The sequence below is a fragment of the Rhipicephalus sanguineus genome, chromosome 4, assembly GCF_013339695.2.
Source record: "Rhipicephalus sanguineus isolate Rsan-2018 chromosome 4, BIME_Rsan_1.4, whole genome shotgun sequence".
Lineage (NCBI taxonomy): Eukaryota > Metazoa > Arthropoda > Arachnida > Ixodida > Ixodidae > Rhipicephalus > Rhipicephalus sanguineus.
Genome location: NC_051179.1, coordinates 119,163,883 through 119,180,168, shown reverse-complemented (window position 1 = coordinate 119,180,168; position 16,286 = coordinate 119,163,883). Strand labels below are relative to the sequence as shown.

At 47.7% G+C, this 16,286-nt stretch overlaps 1 protein-coding gene across 6 annotated transcripts in view; it reads right to left on the bottom strand.

The window, feature by feature from the left end:
- Nucleotides 1-16,286, bottom strand: part of LOC119390622 (uncharacterized) — a 214,041-nt gene that overhangs the window by 190,693 nt on the left and 7,062 nt on the right. For 2 of the 6 annotated variants that reach the window (XR_005183407.2, XR_005183406.2), the window contains exons 1-2: nucleotides 8,674-8,785; nucleotides 3,639-3,731 (exon numbers count right to left, since the gene is read on the bottom strand). Coding sequence is in view for 2 of the 6 variants with exons in the window: in XM_049414882.1 (XP_049270839.1) it covers nucleotides 8,674-8,781 (108 nt within the window). In the remaining 4 variants the exon portion in view is untranslated. Of the gene's footprint in view, nucleotides 1-2,326; nucleotides 2,601-3,018; nucleotides 3,732-8,673; nucleotides 8,786-16,286 lie in introns of those variants that run through there. The other 4 variants (XM_049414882.1, XM_037658228.2, XR_005183405.2 and 1 more) reach the window with 3 other exon arrangements.

Below are 16,286 nucleotides of genomic sequence, written 5' to 3'. Positions count from 1 at the left end.
AAATTTGAATGTGTGCGCTCAACATTTTTTCAATGATGAGGGCTGAAGTTTCAAGAGATAAGGCGGTGCTGCTGCTGAATGTCAGTGCTACTGAGTTACTCTTCCTGTAGACGGATGTCCAGGCGTAATGAGAGCAGGAGATAACTGGTTAAACAATACCACGAAGGCAGTTGCCTAAAAGCTGTTTCGTGCCTCATTACATGGGACGCAGGAGTAGGCAGCATAAAAGGGCACATGGCAAATTGCCCAGTCGCAGTACTGCGGGATGCTGCACACAAAACCCTGCCAGTGCGGCAGGCACTGGTACCGAAGTAAAAGTTTGCATGGACGTGTCCGCGCGAACATTTACAGGACCACACGCTGGGTTATCTGTCGGGAGCGACCACCTACGTGTACTGCTGCACTGGCTCATATTAGCGCATGTGAGACCTATTTTACAATTTTCTTGAAAACATCAAGGGTTGCTCCTGACTATAAACGTCAACAATGAAGCACAGCACAGATATCAGCCAAGATATTAAACAGTTGCAGCCAGTGCAGCCACCCATGGTGCCTATCATTGATCGTTGCTGGCTAAGATCATTTTCATTAGGTAGAGCTGCGAACGAACCGCGTCACATGTGCATAGATGAAGGTATTATTAGTCAATGTTCAGACATGTTCATGAGGTCTACACATGTATGAGAATCATCATGCGCCAGGACGGGACATGTTGCAATGAATGTATCACCATGGTTACAGACTAAACCGTACCCTTTTGGCACGCGAATGTCCTGGCCAGAGGTATAGTACTGTCGAAGTAACAAAATTCTTCCACCAGGTTTGCCGAGCCCCGCCGGGGTGCAGCACCTTGTGAACTCAAGGCCTGCCGGGGTTTTAGCAGCAGCAATCACGTGTGCTTGTTGGCACGGTGGACAACTCGTCCAAATGCCAGTTCTTCTGTGCTTGTTGGCGAAGGCTTCATAAGGTGTGGCACAGAAAGCCAACCTGCGATATTTCGCATTTCACGCACTCCGTGACACTGTTTATTTATTTGTAAATGCAGCAGTGGCAACTAAGCAATTAGGTGAGTTGGAGTGATTCAGAAGTACAAGGTAGACATAAACAATTGGCGTACAGTATACACACAACAAAGCACTTCCGTCATGCTTGGCAAACAGAAAATCAAGAAGGCAATGAGAACTTGCACAGCGTAGCATTTCAACAAAAATATTGCGCTGCCTATATCTCATAACAACGACCCCTAGGCATACAACAAATACATCAGCGGACAGGACATGAACGTTGATGAAGAGGAGTGCCTTATTTGCTCAGGCCATTTTCATTAGGTGGCCGTTCTGGAAGAATATTCGGCAGATCCCACGTACCGTGCGAGCCGATCTTATGCGAAGCATGCGGCGGGAAGGTGACTGTGGCGTAATGTTTTTACTGAGCGAAACGTTACAAAATGACGCTAAATATTTGTATAAATTTTATACGCACACATATGCGTTGAAGAGCCGCATATATGTTATATAACCAGTTGTTTACAGTTGGGTAACGCTGCCAATGGCAACGTGGGTGCTACACCAACACCAGAAGCGGTAAGCTGATATGTAGTGCTTATACTTGTCCCTTATGATGGAGAACGCACTCACGTTTCACGAACCCGTGTGCATGTGTGGAGCAGGTTCTTTACAGTTCTTGAACAAAGTCATCATCACCGTGATCAGTGAGCAGCAGCAGCTGGTCATGACTTGTTATCGAATCAGGTCGGGATCGCTGTGACGAGGGGTCCATGTGTATTGAAGTAGGAGGTATAGTACAGCTGTTGGAAATCGTGTATGCCTCGGTCATTTCGTCGTCAAATTGTCTGTCGATAGAGCCGGCGACATGTCAGAATAGGAAGTCACCCTTCGCCTTTGTGAGGTATAGGCCGTCGAGGTTGCTAGGCCTGGACGTGGACCAACATTAGTGGATGGCGCCTGTAGTATTCGTAGACTACCTGGACGTATGTGGCCTACGTGGCCTAGTCTACAAAGCGCCCGTCAATCAAACTGGCATCATCTTCGGTCAGCATGCGGCCATCGCCCAGCCTCGTAAGAAATAGACAACGCGTCGTTCTGGCGGACTGAGTGCACTTTACGGTGGGATGATTTGAATACCATACATGACTTTCGTTAGTGTATTCCTCCGGGGTCGAACAATGCTTTAATATAGCTTGCTGTGTCATAGGAATACAAATGTAATTTTTATTAGGCTGCTATAAAAGCATAGCCAACACTGCAACCACAGACGTTAATCTGATATGACGCCTGTATCATAGGAGTATACACATCGCAGGAGTACCATGTATTGTTTATTGCTTTCTTGAAAGATTAGTTAGCCAGCACCACAACCACAATTGACGTTGCACCTACATTACGGGTGCATAGGCTGTTTTTCCAAACCAGCTTATTGACCTGGCGTGGCTCTGTGGTAGAATACCTGATTGCCACGCAGAATGTTTGGGTTCGATTCCTGCTGGCATCCTGATTTTCATTCTTTCCGTTCGTCGGGTCAAGGCTGCCGATGTCGGTTTTTCTTAACGCTCTCGTATTTAATGTCTGTTCTCGCCGCTCCTGGGTAGATATAAACTGTCAATCACGTGCATACCCGTACACCGCGGCCTGTGGTAAACGGGTATGTGCCAGACGTGCCTGGAGGAAAGGGTTTGACGACGTACGCGACAGGATTTTCACGTTATTCATGTCATGACCTGACAGTCATATTCGTCAAATGCTCTTACCCTCCCATGCCAATTTTGGTCGACACCAAGTTCAGGGGGCGATCATGAGAGCACCCACACGTAGGCGGATAGATAGATAGACAGACAGATAGATAGATACGTAGATAGAAACGCTCAAAGTACCAAAGGTTCGCGAAGAAATGCTTTGCATTTAAAAGGCTATAAAAGCACTATTACCCACCTGAGACTACGTTGCGTATACATAAGAGAGCTTTGTAATGTAAGTTCATGAAAAAACAGTGCAATACAGATCCGTGACCAAATATAAATATAAAGGCTTTATTTTTGCCATGCAAAACAGGGGAAAGACCACAGACCAGAAGCAACAAAACTGTAGCTTGAGTGCACCTGAGTCCCAACAGATACCATGACAAATACCTTGACAATTACGACACAACTGTGTTTATCGACACTAACAACTTTCTTTAGTTAAAAACCATAAGAGCAACCTTGCCCTCATGTCAATCACCGATATGCAGGCTTATGCTCTCCTATTGCTTTGGGGCGTTCTATTATGTCGTCGGCTATTGCGGACTACCGAAGCGTCAGCAAATGAGCAGAAACAAGGTCACGTATAGAGAAAAAAGAGAGTGCGCGAAGACATTCAATAATAAGAGACACTGTGGTTTCGTCACCACAAGCGGATGCCAGTTGCTGCTTCTTCACGCCAGGTAATATATTATCGCGCGATTTCACCGCTTTTAAAAACATTTCATCCACACCGAGGAAAATAAACGTGGTAAACTACTCCTTTGCTGAAATGCGGCTGGTACAGCAGCAGCGACTTCCCGCACGCCATACTATGCCTATGTGAGACGTATGTTTAGGATGTCTCAAAACATGGATTGCAGCGCTTAAGCAGACAGTTTACCCATCTCTGCGACATCGATCACAACAATACGGCCACGCATGCGGTGCACCTCCTCTTGGAACGCGTCCTTCCGGCCTACGATGGCTTGGGCATCTGCAGTATATAAAAACCTTGCCATTAGGAACTCTGAGCCTGTAATTGGGAAGGTGCTTACGGAAAGGCACATGCTGTTGTAATAGCGTGCATAGTTACAGTTTGGGTTACGGATGAAAAGAAAGGGCCTATTTATATTGAAGATTACTTGCCTAAGTTACTCGCTGTATGTGTTTATTTTGTAATTGATTTTTAATTAGGTGCACAATATACACGCATGTTTCCAATAATTCATTAATGAATGAAGGAGAATTGACCGATTAGCTCCGCAAAGCTGGTGATAATCAAGATAATCAAACGTGGAGAAAAGAAGACCGACGTCGCCGCTGTGTACATTATTCTAAAAAGCACCCGCAGTACGATTGAAGAACAAGGCCGGCATTCGGTACATGGTGGAGGCTACCGGCGCCCGGCAAGTATGAAGCTGCGTATGAAGATCTTGGACGTTGTTTACATCGATACAGTATTTTCTATCGCATGACCTGCCGCTGCATATAACCCGCATCAACGAGAACAAACCGTGCAAACATATAAATTTAAAAGAATATCCCAGCGTGTTTCGGTGAAGCCATCTTCCTTGCAATATAATAAATCAGTGCCAAGAAGCCAACTTCCGCGTCCAAGGTAAGGTAAATTCTTTATAAGTTTTATATCAACTTGTACGATTTATCAAACTAATTTCCATATTCTTTCGGGTTGCATATATGCATGTTCAACTGTAATTATTGAAAAGATGAGGGATTCCGAACGAGCTAAGCGTGCAAAGCTACCGTTGTAACAAGTTTCCTTAAATTATACGCAGCAAAGCCACTGCAAAGAACGGTAAGCTTCTAGGAATGTTGCGTAAATCGGGCGCATCGGTCATAAAGCTACTTAGGTAATACTGTGCCAGCCATATGCATTAAAAAAATAACAGCAAGAAGGGCAAAAGCTGCATTGTTCAGAGCATATCCATAAAGGTACTTTGTCTAAATATTCGCAGTATCGGGAACTGACGTAGGTCCATTGTCCGCCAAAATACACGTCGGCTGTACAGGTATTTGAAGTTAGTATAGTACACACAAATATTTTTATTCCTAAAGGACAGTGGACAAGGTGAGCACGAGAGGACGCGGTGCCTTTTTTGGCTAATTAACTATGCCTGAGACCAATGCGCACCAACTACCCCCACTGGTTCTGCATCTTGAAAGCGTAGCTCGAAAAGAGGATGCATGATAAATTCCAAATTGCACAGATGTTAGTTTTTAGCTCAACCGACATCTCAAATATTGCTATTGTAGCGAAGAGGAATGCCCAGCGCTGCAGCGACATCGCCAGCTCTGCTCAAGGCACGAGGTAGAGCTGCCCAGCCTGTGGTTGCTGCAACGCTGCCTGTGCCTGTCCAGCTCTTGCAGTCCCTGTTCGGAGGCTCTCAGCCCAGTGTTTTAAATGCGAATCATTTCTTAGCGAACCTCAGACACTTTGACCGTTTCTATCTACGTATCTATCTTTTTTATCTATCTATCTATCTATCTATCTATCTATCTATCTATCTATCTAACGTCTGGGCGCTCTCCTGGTTGTTTCCATAACTCGTAATATACCAAAATTGGCCCAGCAGAGGATCAGTGTATGACGAACACGATTCACTGGTCTTGACATACATAACGCAAAATACCAGTCGCGTACGTCATGAAACCATTCCTCTCAGTCACATGTGGCACATACCCGCATACGAGAGTTTATGTTATACAGGTATGTGCCACAGGTGATACAGAGGCTCAACCAGCACAGTAACCGCGAAGACACACAGACACGCAAGGAAAGTGACAATAATAATAATAATAATTGCTGGGGTTTTATGTCCCAAAACCACGATATGAGCATGAGAGACACCGTAGCGAAGCATCTAGCATTTTGCCTCCATCGAAATACGACCGGCAACGACCGGGATCGAACCCGCGACCTTCGAGTCAGCAGCCGCACACCGTAACCGCTACACCACCGCAGCGGACGCAAGGAAAGCGAGAAAGCTGATGACAGAACACACCTGGAAGACGTTCAACTACCATAAACTCGTCCACGTGGTCTGCATCGGAGACCACATGGATTACGCAAAAACCGGGATCAATGCTTCCTATATTAAACCTGCCGAGAGAACCAGGCCTCTCATCATTGCCGGTGACTTCAACATTGATTTCTCAAGACCCAACAACGCCTGGTCTTATACTGCGTTAAAGACGGCTTGGATGTGGACAGGGCATCAAAAGACCTCGCTGCCACATCCAGGACAGGAGGCATCACAGATCATTTCATCGTAAGAGGCATCGAGGATTTCCACCAGTTCTACTATACCTCGCACTTCACTGCACTTAGACCCTTCGTAGCCACGATCACGAACGGATCCGATTAACAAGTCCGGTCCAGCTGCTGGGGCTCACTGATCACGGTGATGACGACCTTGTTCAAGAACTGTCAAGAACCCCTTTCACACATGCACACGGGTTCGTGAAACGTGCGTGCGTTCGGGGTCATAACGGACAAGTATAAGCATAACAACTTAACAACTGCAACTGTGACTGTAACGTACGTGCAGTGCGCCTGCGCGCGCCATTCCGGTGAGTATATATCTAGGAAAACTTTCCTGCATGAAGCTTAGTTGCGAGTAACGCCTGTCCTGCGCATCTATGTTCCTTCTTTGTCTTGTTCGGATTCACGCTATCCAGTATTCAGGAATATTAGCACTACATATCATCTTACCGCGTCTGGTGGTGGTAACACACATGTTGCTGCTGGCATCGTTACGCAACTCCATGTAAACTGGTTATATAATACATACGCGACTCTTCAACATATGAGTGTGCGTATGCCATTTCCACATTTCTCTAGCGTCATTCCGTAACGTTTCGCTCAACGTGAAAAATTACGCCACAGTCACCATCCCGCGCATACTTCGCATAACGTCGATTCCCACGGTACGTGGGATCTGCCGAATTTTTTTATGTTTTGGTGGAAATGCTGGGCATGCCACTTCGCTACAATGTTTTGTCTCATTATGTGGTCATGTAGTTAGCATTTGCATTACTATCGTTGTTCTTGGGATTTATCGTATGTTTCTTCTTGTTTTGTGAGTAGACGTTGTGGGCTAATCGAAATCTGGCGATATTTTATAAGTTCTCAGAAAAAAATGGAGAGAGAGAGAGAAGAGAGAGAAAGGAAAGACAGGGAGGTTAACCAGAAGCAGTCTCCGGTTTGCTACCCTGCACGTGGGAAGGGGAAAGGGGATGTAAAAGAATGAAAGAGAAGAAGAGTTTGTGACGACAGCACGCGACAAAATACAACAAAACAAAACAAAACGAAGTCATAACCGCAGTCCAAGTACTACACAGCACCATTTTCTTCCAGCAGTCACAGTTTGACATTGAGTGAAAGAGTGAACTTGCTTATGAGCTTGAATGATCGCTATCACGATGATGTATATAATCTATAAGTACTGTTAGTAAAAAACGAAAGAAGTTCACCTTCGCCCAGTTGTATCAATATGGTGACATCAATGTAAACAGCACATGAACATTATTTTTAGAAATGTACATCATCCAAACGAATAACAATGTTCGGGACATCTTACTCAATACAGTACCGCCTGCTACTTGTAATAAACTGTGCACGTTTGGACAAGTATTGGGGGCTTCGATACATATTGTCTGGCAACGTGCAAGACGCAGTAATGCTATTCTCTTCAAAAGCTCCTCTGAGCAACTGTCAGTGGCCCCGCTTTCAAGCTTGTACAGGAGGACCAGCACCGCTTATGCTAGCGGGCGAAGAAGAGGGCCAATGTTCAGGCTTCCTCGAAAAAGGTGAGTCAATACCCAGGGCGGAAGACTTTTTAGCGCTCTAAATAAAGGCGTATTTAACTCCCTTTATCCCTCACTCTCTTCAGGGCTTTTTTTAATTATTTACGGCCAGGACTGTTGAGATCAACCTCACCTTGAAATTTTCGGTCTGATGAGTCCGTCTGCGGCTCCTGAAGAGCTGCTAACCGTTCTTTATTAGATGCGACGCATCTTATGGCCGAGTTCTATACGGTGGTGGTGGTGTGCGGCGTGACCACCCTTACTGCGCATGCACATCCTCCTCTCCTCTTCTACGCTCACCCCTCTCACGCGCCTCATTCTCTCCTGCGCAACGCTGCGATGAGCGCCAGCGCATGTGCGTCCCCTCCCCCTCTCTCTCCTCTCCTACTGTCCCCTCCTCTCGCGCACCTGTCGACCGCGTTCCCCGCTCGCCCTGTGAGAGCTGACGGCCAGGCTAGAGGGAAGACACGACGCGCGTAGCGTGCCTCTTCGCGTTCCACGACGCGAGGTCGGTAGCATGCCCAACGAACGCCAATGGAACGCGATCGCGCAAGTGCTCCGGCTTCGCATCGCCTTATGGTCCCCTTTAGCGGGAGATGGTGTAATTTTTTATTGATGGCATAGCAATCATATGGACACTCCACGCGCATTATGGTCGTCGCCGTCTTTGTGCTTGCTGTGTTCGCGCACCTTAGTTTGAGTTGAAAGCGATAACTAACTTTATGGTCGCTTCGTTCGCTCAATGACTGCGTTCTCTTACACGATCGCACTTACTAGTCACGCTGGTAGCATTACTTTGCATAAACTTCCAATTTGTATCTATTGCATTTATTACTGCGCCCTTGCCGCGAAATTATTACTATTTATTTATTTATTTATCTATTTGGGGCTGTGCGGGAAGCAAGGTCAGGTCGCTGTCTCGGCAGTTTTCAAGCATGTAAACAGTGCATTAAAAAGCTTGACAGGTAGCTCTTTTTGTCACATTTGCATGTTTTGTGTATTGCGCGGCGTGGAGGGTGAACCGGAGATGTTTTGGGAGCAGTGCGTGTCTGGCTACACTGGCTTTCCTATCACAACACTAAGGTAGGAAGTTGGCGTTGAGTACTCACCCTGATACAATTACGGACAGAGCCCCACGAGTACAAGAAACTAGGGCGCACGGGTCCTCGAAAGAACGGGTCTCTCCAGCAGGAATTGTGTTCCCGAAAAATGTGCATTCACCTAAAGAAAGCAACAACGTTAGTGTAATGTTCCTTTTCAAGAAAAGCCGTACACAGCTAGAAACTCCAAACTCAAGCGCACGCTTAATATTAGCGAACTAGTAGCCTAAGCTTACATTGCAAGATGACACTCCCTAAATTAAACTTTGTGGTTGACGTCTATTTTCTAATGCGATCAAGAGCAAGCAAGAGAAAGTTTTCCTGCAGCGAGAAAAGTTATCGTAAGGACGGCTAGAATTTCAATATTCAGTGATGAATAAAAAGTAGGCACATGAGCAGAAGGCACAGGAAGTAAGGAAACATAGACAAAACTAATTCGTGAAATACGAGAAGTCAGTGCTAGTGCTATTGGAAAATGTATTTGCAGAACGTTTTGCTCTCTTTTAGTAAAACAACAGTAGGTTAGCCAGCCGCATAGCAACGAAGAAACTGCAGGTAGCACCTGCGCTATAATCAAGCTTAATGTTGCTTTTTCTTTTGCAAAACAAGCCCAAAGCAGATGAGACAGTCGCCCAGAAACTGGTCGACATTCAGGAGGCGGCGTTAGAAATAATATCGCGCTTCAACTCTGCATCTTCAACTCTGCATCTGGCTGGGCTCGGTGGCTACGCCACTAGAATGTCCACTAACCCGTTGCTATTCGCCATGCAGGTATTCACCAAGACTGTCATCCTGATGCTTCTTCGTGGCCCGGACGGCATCGCTTCAACACGCCTGCCAATTCCATCTACTTCATGGCATCACACAAGCGATAGGCCTACGGCTATCGCAACGCATCTTGAAGCAACAGTTATCAACGCTTCGACTGGGCAGGCTGTATCGGCACCACGGCCTCTGGTCCTCGGTCCAGCCTGGCAGGCACCATCAGCATCGACAGCCGTCATCACGGCAGCTATAAAACCACGGGATCTGCGCCACTCGCTTCGTGGGCTCGACAAGGTAAATGTAAATGGTAGCGAAGCTTCCATAGAAGCCCATACGTTCAGAAAATGGCTGCTCATCAGCTGCTCATGGGGCTTAGCGCCATCTGTGTGAGGAGGGAACACTTCCGGCGGAACAAAAAATAAAGCTGATGTGACGCAATATCCGGTGACGTCATTTTGTTGGCACTGGCGCGAAATTTGACCTCAAAATATTCTTCTTAGGCCCCTGATCGCTAAGGACTCGCGCTACGGCGAGCCGCAAGCCCTTGGCGAATGCGCCTGAAGCCAACGCTAGCTAAACTAATGTCGACCCGTGACTAAACAGCGGTGTTTAGGTCTACCGCCGTTCAATTCACCTTGGTTTTACTAGGAAACCTTATTCTTAGAGCTTTTATTCTGCGTTCGTGTCATCTTCCGTATCGTGAATAAAGTAGGCAGCAGCGTACCTCTAATGTTTGCAACGCTGCTGATTTGCTTCGCACATGCGCAGGGGACTTAAAGAGCGCATTGCATGCGTGCTTTAGTTCTAATGAGAAGAAATGACGCCTGGTCACGCCAAAATAATGATATTTCATTTTTATTCAATGGTCACAATAACGCAGGTTTATCACATCCTACACAATGCGCAACAAATGTCGTAATGAGTATAAAAAGTGCGTACACTACATGCACTATGTTTTGCCTTATGTTCCGATAAATTAACCTTACGTATCAAGACATGCGAATTGTAGCGCGACAGATAACTTAGCGATCTGCTCACCGATAGCAGGAAATAAAGTAGGCACTGCGTGTTCACGAAGGAAACCGGGCAGCAGGAATACTGATCCATGAAAATCCAGCAAGCACACCACTCCGAACCGTTGCCCCGGTGTCTTTATCTAGAAGAGAGGGCTCGCCAGGCATACGCGTGTTGCTATTGCATCCTTGGAACACCACATTGTTTCCGCGAGTTCCGAGGAAAGCGTTCGGCGTGAAATGTTAGCCGCGTCGTGCCGTTGCCCGTTGAACACCGCAGCCAACACGTTCACCAACGATGAAACGCACCTCGCAACTTCGCGAACACCAAAATCAAATTCTCACCACAATAATCCACATAACGCATGCAAGTGCGAAACACCAGAACACGTGAAGGGGCGTGTCGTTGCAAACGAGTTTACGAACGCGCCTTTCGATTTACCGCAAGGGCTGCACTGAATAACAATGACGAACGCCTCTCTACAGGGGGCGCTAAGAAAAAGGTTTTTCGTAATAATTAAACGCTATCTTACATTCTTGGCACATTGCACCTACATAATATTGTTCGCGAAATAAATGTAATTTGTAAAACATAAAGATTGCTTCGCCCTTGAATAAAACTTGGTTTTCCGGTATTAGTGTTTGTTCCCTCCAAACAGAGTCGCGCTTGAATCGCAGCACCCATAATTCCCCTTGCTGGTGTCGTTGGCAATAGGTTCTGAACCGCTTCTCGCCCGAAGCTTCGCGACCTATTTGAATCGAGCTTGGGCTCGGTGGCTGTGCCGCTAGAGTGTACACTAACCCGTTGCTATTTGCCATGCATGTTCGTTCACCCCACAGTTTATTCGCTAAAAGAACGAGTAACTATCTCTTGGTACAGCTGCCGAGCCCCCGGTGTTCGTTTTCGTTGGTTGATGAATGTATTGCTGTTGTGCGTTTCCTGCTGCTGCTCTCGGGTGAAATTGTACACAATCCTCGACCGGACTCAACAGCGGAACTGGCTGAACTGAAGAAACTCTCTTCCGGGCAAACTAAACTTCTCCCAGAAGTACAAGATCTAAAATGTCAGCTTCTAGCGACCAATACCACACTGTCTGAACTCAGCATACGCCTAACGAACGTGGAAACCAATTGCCAGCAAATTGAGCCCTTAAGGCAGCAGCTCGGAACAGTGCAATCCGACATCTCTGAAACGGCTCGTCGAGTTTGAAACTTTGAAACCCGCTTTGATGAATCGGAAAACCGCTCACGACGTAATAACTTGATCTTTGATGGCATTAATGATACTAATAACTTTGAATCAGTTGCTCAGTTTGAAGAACTGGTACTTCGGCTGTGCTCCGAGCAATCGAATTTTTACTTGGAGCCAAAGGAAATTGAGCGAGCAAATCACCTTGGTCGAAACTGTCCTGGTCGTAACCGGCATATTATTGTCAAGCTTTAATTTTTTTAAAACCAAGGAAGCCTTGTCCAACGGCCGTAAGTTTAAAAACACTCTTTACAGTGTGGGCGAAGATTTTTCCAGGAAAGTGCAGAATGCGCGAAAACACCTTGACGCCTTTGCGAGGGGCAGGGCAGTTCCTTTTCCCCCTCACTACAAAACACTATCGAGTGGATCAAAACGCTACATTTTTTATGAGACGTCCCAATCCGCTAAAGAATCATTGCTAACGCGCGCCCATCGCCAGCCGTCCCGACGTACTCTGCCTGCCCCTCGAAAATCTTTTTCAGTCTCTGTTATCTTTACCATTGTTAGAAGCTTCCTTAAGCTTCCTTTCTAAGCGTAAACAGGTAGCTGACGTCGTATCCTCATCTGAAAGTGACGTAATTCGAATGAAACGTATCTTACCAATGAAGTCATTGACAGTGAAGTCATGAATGAACTGCCGAACATTGATGTTCTTGGCAAGGACAGGCAGGGTGCCCGAGGCGGTGGCGTTCTTATTGCCGCAAAAAAAAAGAACAGCTGACGTATTCCGCTGTTCACGTGACCACGATCCTGGAAATTCTATGCCTTATCTGTCGAGCTGACCCACAGCTACTACTTATCGGTGTCCCCTATTGCCCCCCCCCCCCCCAACAGTAATACTGACCTCCCCGTGAGCTCAATAATATTGTCACGGGTATGGAAAGGTCACTCTGGCACGGGCGCCGCATTGATACCGGATGGATGAAGACGACGACGACGACGACGTTGCTGCTGTGGGGCAGAGTCTGGAGCTGCCTTTGACCTGCGTTCCTGTGCACTGTGTGCAGTGATAGCTCGACAAGTGCTTGCCGAATAAATAATCCCCGTAACATCTTTTTGGTGGAGGTGCGGGTCTTCCAACAACCCTGCTCTGGATCTCCGTAGCGGTCGCCGTGTTCTCTTTTCTTACGTCGACATTTTTGACTTCGACGATCGTCCCCTGGGCCGCACACGCGTCGTAGCCCACCGCATCGATACCGGCGACGCCAGTCCCCTTCACAAACGCCCTTACCGTGTGTCTCACCCTGAGCGCCAAATTATACAGAAGGAGGTAGAGAAAATGCTCGACAAAGACGTCATAGAGCCTTCCTCAAGTCCCTGGGCATCACCTGTGGTGGTTGTCAAAAAGAAGGACAACAGCTGGCGGTTCTGCGTCGACTATCGCCATCTCAATCGAATCACTAAGAAGGACGTCTATCCTCTACCTAGAATTGATGATGCGCTCGACTGCCTCCATGGTGCCAAGTATTTCTCATCAATTGACCTTCGATCTGGATACTGGCAGATTTCTGTCGATGACCGCGACCGCGAGAAGACAGCGTTCATCACACCCGACGGCCTTTACCAATTTAAGGTTGTGCCTTTTGGGTTGTGCAATGCTCCTGCAACTTTTGAACGCATGATGGACTCTCTCCTACGCGGTTTTAAATGGTCGACCTGCCTTTGCTATCTGGACGATGTCATTGTTTTCTCGCCCACCTTTGAAAGCCACCTTCCACGTCTGTCGGCCATTCTTGACGTTTTTCGCTGTGCTGGCCTCCAGCTTAATGCGTCGAAGTGCACCTTTGGACGCCGTCAAATTAAACTACTTGGCCACCTTGTTGACGCTGCTGGTGTCCAACCCGACCCCGACAAAGTCCGCGCTGTCCGCGAATTCCCGGTTCCACGTTCCACACAAGAAGTCCGCAGCTTTCTGGGGATCTGCTCGTACTTCCGCCGTTTCGTCATCAACTTCGCGGAAATTGCTCGGCCACTCACGGATCTCCTCAGAAAGAACGTGGCTTTCTCCTGGGGTGACGACCAAGAACATTCCTTAGCGTCGCTGATTTCCGCGCTCACATCACCACCTGTGTTGGCTCATTTTGACCCAACCGCTCGAACAGAGCTTCGCACCGACGCAAGTGGCCATGGCATTGGTGCTATACTCGCTCAGATACAGAATGGCACAAACCGTGTGATAGCGTACGCTAGCCGCCTTCTGTCACATTCGGAACGGAATTATTCCATTACCGAGCGGGAGTGCCTAGCTCTCGTCTGGGCTATCGCGAAATTCCGTCCGTACCTATACGGACGCCCATTCCAAGTTATCACAGACCATCATGCCCTCTGCTGGCTGTCAACACTTAAGAATCCCACAGGAAGACTAGGCCGATGGGCATTACGATTGCAGGAGTACACGTTCTCGGTAGTGTACAAATCTGGCAAGTTGCACAGCGATGCCGACTGCTTATCACGACACCCTGTTGATCCACCCAACTCCACTGAGGTGGAAGCTGATGACTGCATCTTAGCCATCACTGACTTTCTGCAGGTGGCGGATGAACAACGCCGCGACCCATCGCTGCGCTCCATCATTGACCGCCTTCAGTCCGGCGATACCGATTCTTCATTGAGCACGTTCTTGCTTCAAGACAACGTTTTGTACCGCCGCAACTTACACCCCGATGGCGCGGAACTTTTACTCGTCGTCCCGCGTCATCTGCGCAAGGACGTCCTGCAAGAACTTCACGACGCGCCAACTTCTGGACATTTAGGCGTATCCAGAACCTATGACCGCGTTCGACGACAGGTATTCTGGAAGGGCCTTTATCGTTCAGTCCGCCGCTACGTCGCTGCGTGTGACCTGTGCCAGCGCCGAAAAAAGCCTACAACTGTCCCTGCCGGACGCCTTCAATCTATTGAAGTCCCAGCCGAGCCGTTTTATCGAGTGGGGTTGGACTTGCTAGGTCCCTTCCCAACTTCAACAACAGGTAATAAGTGGATCGCAGTAGCTACGGATTATGCTACTCGGTATGCTATCACTCGAGCGCTACCGACCAGCTGCGCGACGGACGTTGCAGATTTCCTTCTTTACGACATCATTCTCCAGCATGGCGCTCCCCGTCACTTACTCACAGATCGTGGTCGCTGCTTCCTATCTCATGTGGTTGACGACTTACTTCGATCTTGTGCTACTCGACACAACTTTGCGACTTCTTACCATCCTCAGACTAACGGGCTGACCGAACGCCTCAACCGCACACTGACGGACATGCTTTCCATGTACGTTTCTCACGACCACAGCGATTGGGACACGGCCCTCCCGTTCGTCACCTTCGCCTACAACTCGTCGCGTCATGAAACTGCCGGCTACTCACCCTTTTATCTTCTCTTTGGCCGTGATCCCTTACTACCTTTCGACACCCTGCTTGCGCCTGACCCTCCATCCACCACTTCATACGCTCAAGATGCCATCACCCGTGCTCTCATCGCACGTACAGTAGCCCGCGCTCGCTTCTCGTCATCCCAGACTGCACAGAAGTCACTCTATGACAGTCGACATAGGGATGCCGATTTTACTCCGGGCTCTCTCGTTCTGCTCTGGCTCTCATCTCGTCGTGTTGGCCTTTGCGAGAAGCTTCTGTCGCGATACGTTGGGCCCTACCGAGTCTTGCGCCAGGTGACACCTGTCACCTATGAGATTTCCCCGGCCACTAACTCATCGACTGCTACACCCAGAACTGACATCGTGCATGTTTCTCGCCTGAAGCCCTACAATGGTGACACGCCCTTCTAACCATAACAGGCACCGGGACGGTGCTTTGCCGACCGGGGTAATGTCACGGGTATGGAAAGGTCACTCTAGCACGGGCGCCGCATTGATACCGGATGGATGAAGACGACGACGACGACGACGTTGCTGCTGTGGGGCAGACTCTGGAGCTGCCTTTGACCTGCGTTCCTGTGCACTGTGTGCAGTGATAGCTCGACCAGTGCTTGCCGAATAAATAATCCCCGTAACAATATATTGGCTTTTTAAGAAAAAAAAATCTCGAAAGCGTGCATTTTGCTGTTTGGGGACTTCAACTACCCACATAACGACTGGACTAATTATTCTAGCCCAGGTACCACTAATGCAGGAGTTAAAGATTTCGTAGACGTTTGCCATTATTTTAACCTCTCACAGAGAGTGAAGGAGCCCACACCTGTAACTCATGATACCGCAAACATACTTGATCTGATACTAACCACTCATCCAGACACCATGTCCTTTAGGTATTCACGCGAAATAAGCGACCACAAAGTAATTCACACAGTTTTCTCTTTTTCGCCCATGAAACATCTTACGGATCACAAAACTATTCGCCTGTACGACCAAGCGAATTACACCGCAATTAACAGGTGAATTTAAAGGCATTTTACCATATCATTCGAATCGTGCTTCAAAAATCGCTCGATAATTGAAAACTGACGGGCTCTTCGAAAACAGGCTGTCTAGCCTTGTTACCCAGTATATACCGACAATCGTACTCCGGCCTAATCGCAACCGGCCATGCTTCACAAACACACTAAAAAAAACTGGAGAGCAAAAAGAAACGTCTCTTTCGCTCCGCTAA